The sequence below is a fragment of the Mobula hypostoma genome, chromosome 16 (genome assembly GCF_963921235.1).
Source record: "Mobula hypostoma chromosome 16, sMobHyp1.1, whole genome shotgun sequence".
Lineage (NCBI taxonomy): Eukaryota > Metazoa > Chordata > Chondrichthyes > Myliobatiformes > Myliobatidae > Mobula > Mobula hypostoma.
In genome coordinates, this window is record NC_086112.1 from 55,952,839 (window position 1) to 55,968,620 (window position 15,782).

General features: G+C 36.6%; 1 protein-coding gene across 5 annotated transcripts in view; it reads left to right on the forward strand.

Annotated features, from left to right (window-relative positions):
* The window catches only part of smarca2 (SWI/SNF related, matrix associated, actin dependent regulator of chromatin, subfamily a, member 2), a 130,514-nt gene that overhangs the window by 76,617 nt on the left and 38,115 nt on the right, over positions 1-15,782 (forward strand). For 3 of the 5 annotated variants that reach the window (XM_063068972.1, XM_063068974.1, XM_063068973.1), the window contains exons 22-27: positions 1,629-1,715; positions 2,659-2,705; positions 3,199-3,365; positions 6,920-7,083; positions 7,964-8,191; positions 11,377-11,415. In XM_063068972.1, the coding sequence (XP_062925042.1) occupies positions 1,629-1,715; positions 2,659-2,705; positions 3,199-3,365; positions 6,920-7,083; positions 7,964-8,191; positions 11,377-11,415 (732 nt within the window). Of the gene's footprint in view, positions 1-1,628; positions 1,716-2,658; positions 2,706-3,198; positions 3,366-6,919; positions 7,084-7,963; positions 8,192-11,376; positions 11,416-11,627; positions 12,254-15,782 lie in introns of those variants that run through there. The other 2 variants (XM_063068975.1, XM_063068976.1) reach the window with 2 other exon arrangements.

Sequence of the window (15,782 nt, forward strand, 5' to 3'; positions counted from 1 at the left end):
ATGGGATCCAGGGAGAGCTGGCTAATTGGATACACAATTGAATTGACGGTAGAAAGCAGAGGTGATGGTAGAAGGTTGTTTCTCAGACTGAAGGCCCATTGACTAGTGATGTGCCTCGGGACGGCCGTGAGCCCCATTGTTTGTCACCTATATCAACAATTTGGATTAGAATGCAGTAGACATTGTTAGTAAGTTTGCAGATGACACCTAAAATGGGTGGTATAGTGAATAATAAAGGAGGTTACCAAAAATTACAGGAACCTTTGATGTTGGGCACGTGGCCAAGTGGTTAAGGTGCTCGTCTAGTGATCTGAAGGTCGCTAGTTCAAGCCTCAGCTGTGGCAGCGTGTTTGTGTCCTTGAGCAAGGCACTTAACTAAACAAGGCTCTAGTGTCTGTGCGAGGAGTGGCGCCCCACACAGACTTCCAGTCTGCGCCTTGTAAGGCATGAAAATGCCTGACGCAGGCCTCTCATGGTCTGAGTCGACATTCCCCCTCCCTGCCTTGATGTGGGCCAAGGAATGGCAAATGGAGCTTAATTTGAATAAGTGTAAGGTGTTGCCTTTTGGAATCAAACTATTCTTCAGCTACACAATTTACCAGCTGCATAGTACCATTCTGCATCTCAAGACCACCCTCTTTGTTATTAACAATCTGACCAATTTTATCGTTCCTCCTATATTCACATCTAAGTTCTTGCCTGAAATTGTGTATGTCAAATACAGATCTACCATCAAGGTAGAGATGCTGCTTGCTAGTGTCTAACACAAATAATTTAATGAGAAAGATCAAAGAAACAGCAACTTTGTTAAATTATATACCATAATGTATCCAAATATATATTATAGTACAATGTGTAACTATTGTGGCTTAAAGTTTTTAAAAAATCCCATGTTCAGCAACAGTATGAATGGTTATGATTACCAGTTGGTGTTCACCAATTTGTGCTCCTTCTTTGGATAATACAATGATAAATTTGTAGAATATCCAGATAGGAACATATTAAATTTCATTTGGAATTGGGGGGAATGTTAATGAGGTCTGGTTGGTAGCAATAAAATAAGTTTGAATTGACATCCACGCTCCATAGTTCAAGCTGGATAATTAACATTTCTAGTTGTGCACTTTTTATTGTCAAATATATGCACATACAAAACAAATAAAACATTGATTACAAGAGTGTTCTAACTTTTTAGTTGCTTTCTGCCTGGAACAGGGAGAAAAAGATGTACTCAGTATCTTGATCCATGCGTTTCAATTTCTGTGTGGCTTTAACAGATATATTTAGATTTCAAGTTAAAGTGTGCAAACAATTATTTTAATAATAGTTAATTCTACAGATTGATTCTTGCTATCTACTTCTACATGGATAAAGTGACAAGCTGATTGCATATTTGTTGGGTTCCTTTACATGTACTCTTCTTCTATTGTGCTATTGAAACATAAGACACTATAACTGTTATTTCTGCGTGGACAAAGTTAGCCTGCTCGTTGTCAAATTAATACTGAGTGAAATAAATGTGCTTGTCACTTAATAATATCTATGAAACCTATGCATGTATGCTTGAAGTTTACAGGAACGGTAGCAATTTATTTTTGTTTTGTTTTATTTCCTGTGTTCCCCTTCAGGGCAAAGGTGGTGCTAAAACTCTCATGAATACCATCATGCAGCTGAGAAAAATATGCAATCATCCCTTCATGTTTCAGCATATAGAGGTAAGTTCATGATTCCATTGAATTTTTCTTGGATAATCCATCAGGGTCATCAATGATTTCATATTGTGGGAGGCACGAATTCTTGGATGGATGAGAAGTGGCAACTGATAGGACAGTTGTTTGGGGGGTGGGGGGGCAGTGGAAAAGTGTAATTGGTTTCTTCCACTGCCTACATGAGTGTTATGTGATCATAGCACTTGACCTCTTGGTCCTCAGTACCATTACAAATGTTTCTTCTCTAATTTGAACAATCGTAGATCAAAGGTTTCTTGAAGTCAGAGGAAATAATTCCCTCAAGGAAGCTTTCAACAAATCTTTGATTTATTTTTTCTTTCTGCGAAGAATAGCAGGTCATTTTTCAGGATCCTGTTGCCTGTCACTCAAACAAGTTGACTGACTGACTGAAGCTTAAACTTCAATACTGGGGTGTTGGACCAGGAGGGTCATTGATGTTGTCTTTCTTAGCTTTCTAAAGAGTTGGGTGGATTTTGCAGAGAAAGTATTGATGATAATTTTCTCAGTGTCTTGACTTGTTCTGCTGTAAATAGTGCGGGTCTCAAAAGCTTCTGGGTGGACGGAGATTACTGATGCCATTTAGACCATGAGCCATTTTGCCTGGTCTGAAATTTTGATCTTCAAATACTCTTAAGTGCCAGTATAATCTTTTTGATTTAAAGGGGGTTATGGGCATTAAACATTGACTTGCAGTTTGTATAGCATATGCACAGGTGGAAATTTGTATTTGGGAATGCTTATCTGCTAAATACTGTAAATTGGAAATGAATTGGGTATAGTCAAATTATAATTTGTTCTGACAGGTTAGTGAAAGATCACTTCTTCCCCTACCCCCACCCCCACCTCCTTCCAGTTGGTGCTCAATATGCGTGAATTGTATAATTCTTAATTGCATAGTCTAGTAACTAATTCTGTCTTGCTGTTGTAGGAATCTTTTGCTGAACACCTAGGTTATAATGGAGGACTCATTACTGGGTGAGTAGTAAAACCTACTGTTCAGCTTTTGAAACTAATGTTGGAATTTCAAGTTTTGCTAGTTAAATTCAAGGTGGCAAACTTAGTACGTTTTAACTGAGACTGTTTTCATTTTTTATTGTAGCATTTAACAAGGTTAGTAAAGTAAGCTAAACTGTAGAAAATATGATCATTTTAATGATCTTTATTTCTATCTTCAACAGATGGCTATACAATTCCCTGCATTATGTAATAATTGAGGAAGCTAGTTTTTATCTTAAAATTGCCTTAACTGGGAATTGTATCAGAATGAAAACAAGATTATAACTTGTCCCTGATAATTTGCAGTTGGAATATTTAATTATGACAATTTCAATTTATGCTAGTTTATTGGCTTGCAGTAATTATATTTTGTTCCCCTGGTGTAATTGATGCAGTATGCATTTAGTTGATTAAGTTTTAAAAAGACATTCTAAACATGCTACTTATCTAACTATGCAATTACTTTTTCTAGTCCTGACCTATATCGCGCTTCAGGAAAATTTGAATTACTGGACCGCATTTTGCCAAAACTACGAGTTACAAATCACAGGGTACTGCTATTTTGCCAGATGACCTCGTTGATGACTATTATGGAAGACTACTTTGCATTCAGAAATTTTTTGTATTTGCGACTTGATGGTATGTTAGCATTTGGTAACTTGAGTGTAATTACCGAAATATTCTTACTGTTCTGATTAAAACCATTGTAAAATGCTGTAAATAGAAATTTGTGGAACTATTTCAGTAGGAAGTGATATACAATAGTTTTAATGTATGGAGTGCATATTGCTTCCTCAGTTGTTAGTGGTATCATGTATTGGCATATTTAAGTAGTTTTTGAAAATCTGATACTAAATATTATATCTTCCCATATATACCTACAATTCTTCCATCTGAAGAATATTCTTTTATGAATATCAGATTAAAATCTAATATTTTCCTAACATCAATAAATACCATCCCGGAGCACTTGTACCCACTGTGGTAAAGTGCTTTGAGAGTTTGGTCATGAGGCATATCAACTCCTGCCTGAGCAGTGACCTGGATCCACTCCAATTTGCCTACTTGCACAACAGGTAAACAGCAGATGCCATTTCATTGGCCCTTTACTTCAACTTTGGAACATCTGGACAATGACAGTGCTTACATGAGGATGCTCTTTATTAACCAGCTTATCATCCTCTCAATTCGTCACTAAGCTCCAAGACCTGGGCCTCAATACCCCACTCCCTGCATGCAACTGGATCCTCGATTACCTCACTTGCAGACCCCAGTTAGTACAGATTGGCAACAACATCTCCTCCCCAGTTACCTCAGCACAGGTGCACCACAAGGCAGTGTGCTTAGCCTCTGTTCTACTTACTTTATACTTGTGACAGTATGGCTGAGTACAGCTCCAATGCCACATTTAAGTTTGCTGACTACATTGCTGTTGTTGGACAAATCAAAGGTGATGACAAATTGCATGTAGGAGGGAAAGTTAGCTGAATGGTGCCACGGCAATAACTCTCACTAAATATCAGCAAAACAAAAGAGCTGATTATTGACCACAGGAGGAAGTAGCCAGAGGTCATCATTAAGGGATTGGAAGGGGAGAGGGTCAGTAACTTTAAAATTCCTTGACTTTATCATATCAAAGGATCTGTCCCGGGACCATTGCAAAGAAGGCATGACAGTGCCTCTAGTTGTAGAATCAGATTTAATATCACCAGCATATATCATGAAATTTGTTGTTTTGCAGTAGCAGTACATTGCAATACCTAATAAAAACTATGAATTGCAATAAGAAGTGTCTATAAAATATTAAATAATTAGTGCAGAAAGAGAGGGAAAGTGGTAATATTCATGGGTTCATTGTCCATTAAGAAATCTGAAGGCGGATGGGGAAGAAGCTGTTACTGAAACATTGTGTGTGTGTTTTCAGGCTCCTGCACCAGCTCCTTGATGATGGTGGGGGGGTGGGGGGATGGTCCTTAATGATGGATGCTGCTTTTTTCAGACATTGCCTTTTGAAGGTGTCTTCATTGCTGGGGAGGATGGTGCCCATGATGGAGATGGCTGAGTTTACTCATTTCTGCAGCTTTTTGCAATGCTGTGCAGTGACCCCTCCATACCAGACAGTGATGCAACCAGTTAGATTGCTCTCCACAGTACATCTGTAGAAGTTTGCAAGTGTCTTTAGTGACATATCAATTCTCAATCTCCTAATGAAAAGTAGCGGTTGTAATTGCATCAATATGTTGGGCCCAGGATAGATCCTCAGATGTTGACACCCAGGAACCTGAAACTGCTCACTCTTTCCACTTCTGATCCCTTGAAGAGGACTGGTATGTGTTCCCTCGACTTCCACTTCCTGAAGTTCACAATCAATTCCTTGATCTTACTGATGCTGAGTGCAAGGTTGTTGCTGCGACACCCCTCTACCTGCTAATCTATCTCGCTTCTGTATTCCTCCTTGACACCATCTGAAATTCTGCCAATAATAATTGTGTAAACAAATTTATAGATGGCATTTGAGGTGCGCTAGTCTTAATTGTCAATGGGGGGGGTGAGGAGGAGGATGTTATTTCCAATCTCCACAGACCGTGGTCTCCCAATGAGGAAGTTGAGGAGTCAGTTACAGATGGAGTTTCAGAGGCCCAGGTTTAGGAGCATGTTGATTAGAACTGGGGGGTTGATTGTGTTGAGCATTGAGCTGTAGTCAGTCAACAGCAGCTTGATGTAGATTTGACATGTCACCTACAACTTTGACAAACTTGTAGCTACACAGTGGTGTGTATTCTAATAGATTGCATCATTGCCTGGTATGGAAACATCAATCCCTAGAAACGATAAGTCTACAGAAAGTGGTGGATATGGCCTAGTCCATCACAGGACATCATTGAGCTCATTTACATGGAATGCTCAGGAACAGTTATTACTCTACAACCATCAGGTTCCTGAACCGGAATGGATAACTCTGAACTGATTCCCCAGCCTACTAACTCACTTTCTCAGTATTATTTATTTTTTATTTGTGCAATTTATCTTCTTTTACACATTGTATGTCAATCTTGTTTATGTATAGTTTTGATAAATTCTTTTGTGTTTCTTCATTTACCTGAAAATGCCCAAAAGAAACTCAGTATTAAGGTAGTATATTGGTAACATGTATACTTTTACTTTGACTTTAACATAACCTGACCAAACTGATTATTTGTTTTTTTTTAATTTGTAGTGAAACATTTACCATCCATTCAGGGCTTAATAGCGCGCTTGGATACCTGGTTTAAAGTAGGGCTCTTTGTTGAAAATAGAAACTTAACAGCTGTAGTTGTAGATTTCTCTTCTGTGGAAAAGGAAAAATTTCATGTAATGGAGTGGGTTTAACTAGGGAAGTGGGAACAACATTCACGAATGGACTTTGAACCGTCCTTGGCTTGAGTTTTATTTCTTATTCAAAGCAATTTGTGTGGATACACAATTGTGAATTCCCGTTGTGTTCCTGCATCTAATTATAATGACTTCCCATTTATAGAACATAGAACAAAAAGCAGCACAGCACAGCGTGGTCCCTTCAGCTCACAATGTTTTGCTGACTTATAACTCCACAAACAATCTAACCCTTCCCTCTGACACAACCGATAACCCTTTCTTTGTCTTGCAGTTCTATGCTTAAGAGTCTCTTAATATCCCTATTGTATCAGCCACTACTACCCTGAGCACTGTGTTCCAGACACCTACAAAAACTATTCTTTGACATCTCCCCTAAACATTTTTACATTCCTCTTAAGTGGAATTTGTCTGGTATTGGCCACTGCTACCCTGGGGAAAAGGTGCCAGCTGTCCACTCTGTCTGTGCCACTCATAATCTTACATCTCTATGAAGTCACCTCTTATTCTGTTTTTGGCAGAGAAATGCCCTAGCTCACTCATTTTTTTTTCCTCGTAACAACATGTTCCGTAATCTAGGCACCATCCTGATAAATCTCCTCTGCACGCTCTAAAACTTCCACATTGTTCCTATGACCAGGTTTTTATAGAGCTGCTAAATTACCTCGTGGCTCTTGAGCTCAGTCTCCTGACTAATGAAGGCCAGCACATCATATGCCATCTGAACACTTCTATCAAATTGCACACTTTAGGATCTATGGACTTGAAATGGAGATACCTATATTTTGCTATTGAGCTCAGGACCTTTTATCCATACACAGGAACAACTAAAGCAGAGGACCGTGGTGCTTTGTTGAAAATGTTCAATGAAGAAAACTCAAAATATTTTATATTCTTGCTGAGTACACGCGCTGGCGGCCTTGGTTTGAATCTTCAAGCAGCTGATACTGTTATCATTTTTGACAGTGATTGGAATCCACATCAGGTATGAGATTTATTTTGGTGAAAAAAATCCTAAAGCACCGATAGATCCAATTTCTGTCTCATTTGTCAGTCTTCAACAGTGTGATACTCTCAACTTCTGCTACTCCATTGAGAGTAAAGTGTTTTTTGTACTTTGGCCATCTCTTGTGTAGCATTGAACATAAACCAGTACAGCACAGGATTAGGCCCTTTGGCTCATGATGTCTATGTGGAACATAATGCCAAATTAAACTAGATCTTTTCTAATTGCCCATGATCCATGTGCTTCAATTCCCTACATATTCAGGTACCTATCGTGTCTGCATCCACCACTACCCTAACAGCCCATTTCAACACCTACCACTCTGTATCAAAAAGAACAACTTACCTCACTAACCTTTCTTAAACATTCCCCTCTTGCCTTGATGGCTTCCTAGTTAATATTTGACATTTCTCTCCTGGGAGAAAGGTTCTGTCTATCCATCCTATTGATGCCTCTCATAATTTTATAAATTTCTATCCACTGTCTTCCCCATCCAGCCTTTAATGCTACATAGAAAACAGCCTAAGTTGGTCCAATCTCTCCTTGAAACTCATGCCCTCTAATCCAGGTAACTTCCATAAGCCCAAAGCTTCCATGTCCTCCTTGCAATGGGCTGACCTGAAATGGTCACAACACTGTCCAACTGTGGCCTGACCAAAATTTTATTTTGCTGATAAAGTAAAAAAAAAAATTCTTATCCTTTCATTTTGAGATAAATGGCTACAAAAAGAGAAAAATTACAAAATTTGAACATTGCACCATATAAATAAACTGCAAGTTAGTTGGAGACTTTCTGATTAAAACTATTTCATCCATCTTTTGCTGAGAATTTGTGTATTTATTCTCGTGCATCTCCTAGGATTTACAAGCCCAAGATAGAGCACATCGTATTGGACAGCAGAATGAAGTTCGAGTCTTGCGCCTGTGCACAGTCAACAGTGTAGAAGAAAAGATTCTCGCTGCTGCCAAATACAAGCTTAATGTGGACCAAAAGGTTATCCAAGCTGGTATGTTTGATCAAAAATCTTCAAGTCATGAGCGCCGAGCTTTCCTGCAAGCTTTATTGGAGCATGAGGAACAGAATGAGGTATGTAAGCGTTTTATTACCATGGTGTCTGAACATACTTTGCAATTTATGTTGGAAAAGAAAGTATTTATTTTGTTTTTTAAAAAATCACATCACTTTAAGGGTATATAGAATAATATTTGTACAAATAAGTGTTTGTGTATATAAAGTACATAAATTAGAATTTATTTTAAAGCCATCAGGATTTATAGAAAATTAGCGTAGTTTTGTAATCCAGGCTATATGATCACAGTTCTAAGATATTTGTCTAATTTTGAAAGTTCACTGCATGATTCATTTGTAGGTGCAAATGAACTTTGGGAGAAAATTTGAAGGACTGAGAATTTATCTGGTTACCCTTTCTACATCTTGCTTTCTCTTACTGAAATGTTCATTTAGTCCTCATTTTTAAGCTGACATGCTTCATTTGCTATATTCAGCCTTTATCAATAGCTCTGACCAAAAGAGCAGTAATTATTGATAACCGATAGGTACTTTTTACTGCAGAGATAGTTTTAGTTTGTTAATCAATTAAATAGACCAAGTACTTGGTAGTCAAATAGCAAAATTACTGAGCTATTTTAAAAACGAAATATATAATCTATATCAGAAACCATATAGTTCAAGTTTATTATTTACTTGAATACTACCAAATGAACCTATGTTCCTTTGGATCAAGGTGCACAACACAGTACTTATAACTAGTACACAACACAAAGTAATATTGCCACAAATAAATGTAAAATAGTTTCTAGAAGATTGATAATTAAGATAATGAGCATTTATGATACAAGTTTAAAAGGTAAACAGTACAACTATTGGTGCTTAATATTGGGTGGTGGTGGGAAGTGTAGTAGTCTCACGACATGGCCCATCCTAACAGTCCTCTTCCTAATGCTACAATACCTCCAGCCTGATGATAGGGTGTCAAAGAAGTTGAGATGGATGGGAGGAATTCTTGACAGTGCTAAGGGCCCAGCATATGCAGCACTCCTGATGAATATCTCGGGTAGAAGAGACCCTGCCCCCCACAATAGTCCTGTCAGCAGCCCTTGCAATTCTTTGTAGGTCTTGCAGTCAAGTGCCGTGCAGTTCCTGTACCAGGCAGTGATGCGGCTGGTCAGGACATTCTCAATGGTAAAAAATTGGTTAGAATTGAAGGGAGGAAGCCTGAGTCTCCTCAGGAAGTGGAGACGTTGCTGTGCCTTCTTGACTAAAGAGATAATGTTGAGGAACCAGGTGAGATTCTCTACTATGAGCACTTCCAGAAACTTCATGCAACATCTATGTGCTTTAGTCCTTTTTATTTTTAAAGGCGCAGTTAGTTTGCCTTGATTGTACTTGCAGAACTTGAAGTGAAGGGAGTGCTTTTCAATTGATTTATAGATTGTGGTCTACATTCAATAAAATCTGCATCAGGAAAGGCACTGTGGAAGAAATTCAAGCAGAAAGATTTATTTTTGGAAGTATACTTATAAAGATGTTTTGATTTTATTATTTGCGCACATCACACCTGAAATGACAAATTCTTAATGTTTCACAAAGAGATTAGTTACATTATTCTAGTGATTAAAATCATGGTTTAAATGTGTACAATAGATTTTCATAAACAAAAGCCATGATCCTCTATGCACACACATCCTAAAACTTAGATAACTGGTATGTTTTACAATATACTCAGATATCTTTATTATTCACTTCACTAGAGGGACCATTCACTAATCTGTGTAGCCATAGAGAAATTTGGATATTGAAAATTTCTGAAACATACATTTAGGCTTTATGGAATAAACTGCATGTGTCCATTAACAAATGCTGTGAGACATGAGACGCAGTATTTTTTAAGTACTTTTAGATTGGCTTAATTGCAGAATCTCATTATCCTATAGGTTCTTGGTATTCATCTCTTTATGATGAATATAAAATCTAAATATTTACAACCATAAGTGCAGCCTTTTTGTCTATATTATAATAGATAAATTATACTATAGCAATTTGATCACTTATCATGGGTACTTTTCTTGCCATTAAATCTAACTTCTACAGTTTCTTTAGTATCAATCTATTTGTTCCAAAAACAAAATACTTAAATCCTTTAAAAATGTCTATTTTTTGCATATTTATAGAATATGCATTTTACCATGGAATTTGAAGTATAATCTGAATTGCTAACAGAAATGTGAATTGTACCATTTCCATCCAATTGTATCTTTAATTGTCGATTATGTTAATGTAATGCAGAGTTCATGGTCCACATATTGGATGTTAGAAAATTCAAGTAGTTTCAGATTGCAGAGGGATGATTGACTACAGTATAAATTTTTATGGTGAGCCATTTTGTCCAGCAGTAACTTGCCTTTAAATCCTGTGTTCTTAATTAATGTTGCCACCCTATGGCAAGTTTCAGATTTATTTTAATTAGTATCCACATTAGCTACAAACACAAAAATATTGTGCAGCCAATAGTGATGAAGAAAACCATATTTTAAATATGCTGAATATTTCAGTTTAATTGATTTGTTATGGAGGAGGGGGTATGAAGCAATGGACCCTGTAAATGCAGACTTTAGGAGTTGCATGATATTTCTAGTAATACAGCCAAGGTATTTCTTAATACAGTGTGTGGAAAATACAGCCTCTGTGCCAGAAAGTCACCAAATTCATGTAGGTGTTTTACTAGGGTGTCTATGGAAATGCAATAAATTTACAGGGTCTGTAGAAAGTTTACAATCAATCAGACATCTTTTTGCCAGATCTGTGGCAGTTAATGAGTAGCTGTTACAGCTAGACTGAATTTAATTAACTAACTTTGAGCAAACATTACATTCATAGTTTCTTTCTAAGAGAATCACACTGCAAATATGTATTTAATGGCCCGAGAAACAATTCTGCTAAATTCCTTGGCGATTACATTCCTCTACAAACATCAATATTTTTCATATGTGATTGGCATTTTTATTTTAAAATTCTATCCTGAAAAGCAAAGGATAAAGATTATTCTGATTAAATTAAACTGATGAGGAGTGACCATTTCCATTGCCCAAAGTTGCTTGAATTCAGCAAAGCAATCATAACAAATGATTTCCCCTTTTAAAATGGCAAATTTCAGTTTTCTCTCAAATGTGTAATCCTCAAGTGTACTGAACCATCTAGTAGTGTATTGTTGGAGAAATCAGTGTTGTAACATTGCATTCTTTCACCACCAGGGGGACACCAATGCTTCTCCTTCCTGCAGTACTGCCTGGGTAGGATAACATTACTGGCCGGCTTGTGACTTATAGCTGTGCTCAATAACTTTTAAATGAGTATATGCTACAAACAGTGTCTTATTTATGCGCTGTATTTTATACTTAATCAGCTGATTTATTATTAATAGACAGCAAACTAGCAGGGTTGGAGTTTTTCAGTAAAATGTTTAGTCAATCCTATCTTCTATCTAAAATTTGCAAGTAATTAAATCTCTGATTAAACATCTGAAAGGCTCTCAACTTTCAATAATGGATGGCTATGCACAAGATACATAACAGCTTAATCATATGGTTCTTTTAACCAGATAGTATGTTTACTGTAAAATCCTTATTTCAATAATTTAGCTTCTTTGTTTCATGCTTTTTGGAAATCTTGAACCATCCTTTATGATGTTTGGCAATGTAATTGGTCAAAAATGATAGTGTAAAGTTCCACTATTTACAATTATAACCTATAATGGGCATTTGAGAATTTTTGAGGGGAGTGAGGGGAAGAATAGGATTTTGTAATGCTTAGTGACTGTTCTCTCAGCTAATGTTAGTTGATGAGAAAAGAAATAATGGAAATTGGATAAGTGAAGCGTCTGCCTAAATGAAAATTCCAGATGCAGCAAAGTGAGAAATATGCAGTGAGCACTTTAGTGAAACGAAATTGTAATCGAGATAGTCAAAGGCCACTATATCATAAATTAATAACTGAGTTTTTGACTGTTTTTTAAATTTCCAAAAAATACAGTGGATTCCGGTTAATTGAGACACATCCGAACCAGTACATTTTGGCCCAATTAAGTGGCTGTTCCAATTAGCCGAAGATTCATGGAAATAGTTAAAAAAGGTATATTTTTTTTTAAAAACTGAGTAACAAATTATGTATTTAAATGAAATACAGAACAAAGTTCTACCAATACTACTGCAGAACTCTAAAATTGTATTAGTTCCTAGTGCTTATCAACAGAGGAGTTCATCTACATCATGTTCTTTTGACCGTTGATGAACAAAATCAGTGCAGATAATGGACTGCCTTCATACAATGCTTTTGATGATTGCATCTTCCAAATCTTCATTTGCATTGTAACATTCAAGATGTTTGTAGATAACTTCTAACTTGAAGTAGTGAAATGGTTTCATTTTTACTCCTGGCTGTTTCTGACATCAGGCCTGAATGCTTGAAACCACAGTGAGCTAAACCATTCTGAATTGACTTACTGATTATTTCTCTCCAAATATCAGTCACAAAAGTCACTGCTTTTTGAACACAGTACACACAACTGATGCTGTTTAAAAACTGTTCGCTCAAAGCATGGTGTTTTGTCTACTGGCTACTAAGTGCGAATTGACCCTTGTTGGAAGCTGTTCAGTAACAGTCTCCTGTCCCAATTAAACAGCATAGTATGAAAAATAAACAAGGGGAATCCCAGCAATTTTCACAGATTGCTGCCCCAATTAATCTATGGCCCAATTAACCAGAATTCACTGTATTTATTTCATCCTGGGAGGAATTGAGGTGTTTTAAATAAATAAAACATAAAAACATGCAAGCATGTAACTATTTGAATTGTGCTGTTGATTTTTTATTGTAATTTTTAATGCAACAGTTCAATCTAAACTTGGCAAATTCTGGTACAGCACAATTCTTGATCTAGTAAGAGTCTTGATGCTTACCAACAATGCCCAATGAAGTTGACTATCTGTCATTAATTGGAATTGCACAAATTTTTAAATATGTTAATTATCCAGAAAATTTATAGGTCACCCACACTAATGAGGTGCCATTGTAACTAATGAAATAGACCAGTAAATTTAAAGAACCTCTGACACACATAATAATTGTGTTAAATTCTGCAAGGATGCCCTAATTACTATGTGTTTGCATGTATGTGTGATTTGATACGTGCTTCATCTCCTCCCCTTTTATTTTCACTTTCTACTTAACCAAAAATGATATTTAAAAGCTTTGTTCTAAATTATAACTGATGTTATCACCTGTATCCTCAATGTGCTGACTGTTGCTTGCCTATAGTTCCATCTGCATCATCAGCCCTCTGGGATCTTGCTTATGTGGCCACTTTTCCTATGTGAATGTGGACGCAGTTTACAAGTTATTGAATGTACAGGGAATATTACTTGAGCACGGTGATGTTTTTTCCTCCATGCCTTTCCATTCTTCTCTCCAATCAGTATTCAAAATTTCTAGTGAGATAGCACTTTGGAGTGGGAACCTTGCCTCAACTCTGCCCAGGGTAAAGCCGATTGATTATAGTATCAAAATTTTCTGCATTATAGATCAGCTGAACCCTTGCAGATCAGTTTGGCTATGTACTCCACTAGGTACTACTTAGCCGGTTAACAACCAAAGAAGTTTTAATTTCAGAATATATCAGTGGCTAAGGCTGGGGAAAAGACAGTGGTGTGGAGGTGTGAGTAATGAGCTTTCTAGGTGATCACTTTGCATTCACTCAGCCATGTCTAATTTTTGTTTTCTGGAAATATAAAATAAAATATGGACTGTGTGATACTTGTATTATAAGTGGTGTAAAATTGACTTGTGGAACAGCATCATTAGGATCAAGCTTTCTTTAAAAACAATATTTTGACTAGTACAGGTTGCATAGAACTAACTTAAAGTAACCAGTTGAGTTGTCAGAAGTTTGAACTCTGCCTATTTTAGTTTTTTTGCACTCTGGTAATTTCTGTGTGAAAAGATGTCTTCTCCAATACAGATGAGTTATCCTGTACTCCATCTTGTGATTTGTTTCATGGGTGATCTGAGACCTTTGGTTTGAAAACACGATGAATTCTGTTAATTGTGTGACATAAATTTGTCGACTCTTTCATTTCTGACATTTTTGATAGTTTAATGAAGGCTTACACTACTATATTTTAATTCTGTGGACTAGAGACATATTAAGGTAGGATAAAGAAAGGAATTGAGCGCCAATAGAAAACAAATAAAACTGCAGAAGCTGGAATCTGAAACAGTAGAAATGCTTTAAGAATTCAGCATTCAAACAGCATCAGGGGAAACAGAAGCCAGTCAACAGTTCAGGTCCTTGGTTCTGAGGAAGGATTACTGACCTAAAATGTTGACTGGTTTGTCATTCCACAGATGCTTCCTGAGTGGCAGAGCTCTTTTAGCAATTCTGTTTTTGAATTGAGATATAATTTTGACTTCACTCAAGTTGATTTTAATAATACCGCTAATTAGCAAAACAATTCTGTTGAATATCATGATGTATGTTTTGTTTTACATTTCCTCTTAAATAATTTGTTTTCATTGTATCCATTGAGTTTGAAAACTAAGTTTTTGTGAAATTTGAAGCCCTTTCTTCCAAGTTATTTGGATTGTTTGAAGAATTGTATTGCTACCAGCAGTTTGCCTTCTAACAAGTTTTAAGTTTTGCCTCAACGTTGTACAGATTGCTATTATAATAACAATTTAGATTTTGCAATCTCGTTCTCTTTGCTTAATTTTTGACAAACTTGTATTTAACACAATGGGGGGAATATTTATGATAATCATGCTGGAAAACTAAAGCTGCACAGAAATCACTTGGTACTAGAAACATTCTAGGAATGTTTAACTTGGTTTCAAGGGTGTATAATCTTTATTTTCTGATGTGAGGCTATTGAGTAAATTATGCCCAATATAAAGTCTGTAATCTTTGTTAAGCCTAAATTAAAATATCTCATCTGGTGCTATCTGCATAAGTGACACACCCTGGAGCCCTAGTTGAACACTGAAGAAGCTATGGAGGAGAAGGCACAATCTTGCACATCTCTGGTCTTGTCCAGCAATTTTCTTCTTTTTTCACGTGCTGTATAATTTTAATTTTACTCAGTGCAGTCTCTTTAAGCTTCCTAAACTGCATGCTGTATATCCATATAAGAAAGTTTCAGGATTTCTTGCTGTAGCTTGGCAATACATCTCATTCCCACCAATTTGATGTGTGTGTGTGTTGAAGGATTGTGGGAAATTTCTGAAAATCTAATAGTATACTCACCAAACCAGAATTGAGAAATTTTCCAGAAACTGAACTCCCATGCTTGGCATACAGATAATCATTTCCACAATTCAGTGGTCTAATGTGTGTCCATGTCATGATGTAATTTTAAAGTTGCAGCAGCAGGTCTTCAGATATCGATGAATCCTAGTGTGTGCTCAGAATGTTGGTGTATAATTTATCAGAAGTTGTCAATTGGACCAAGCCAGTATAAAAATACTTCTGTGTCATGCACAGTCATGTGCATAAGAAAACTTGCATTTGACAACATCCAGTTGTTTTAGAGTGTTGATACCCAGCTAAATTATTCAATGTTCCCAGTATTCATCTTGTTGCTGCAATTGGTTCAGATATTACATTAAA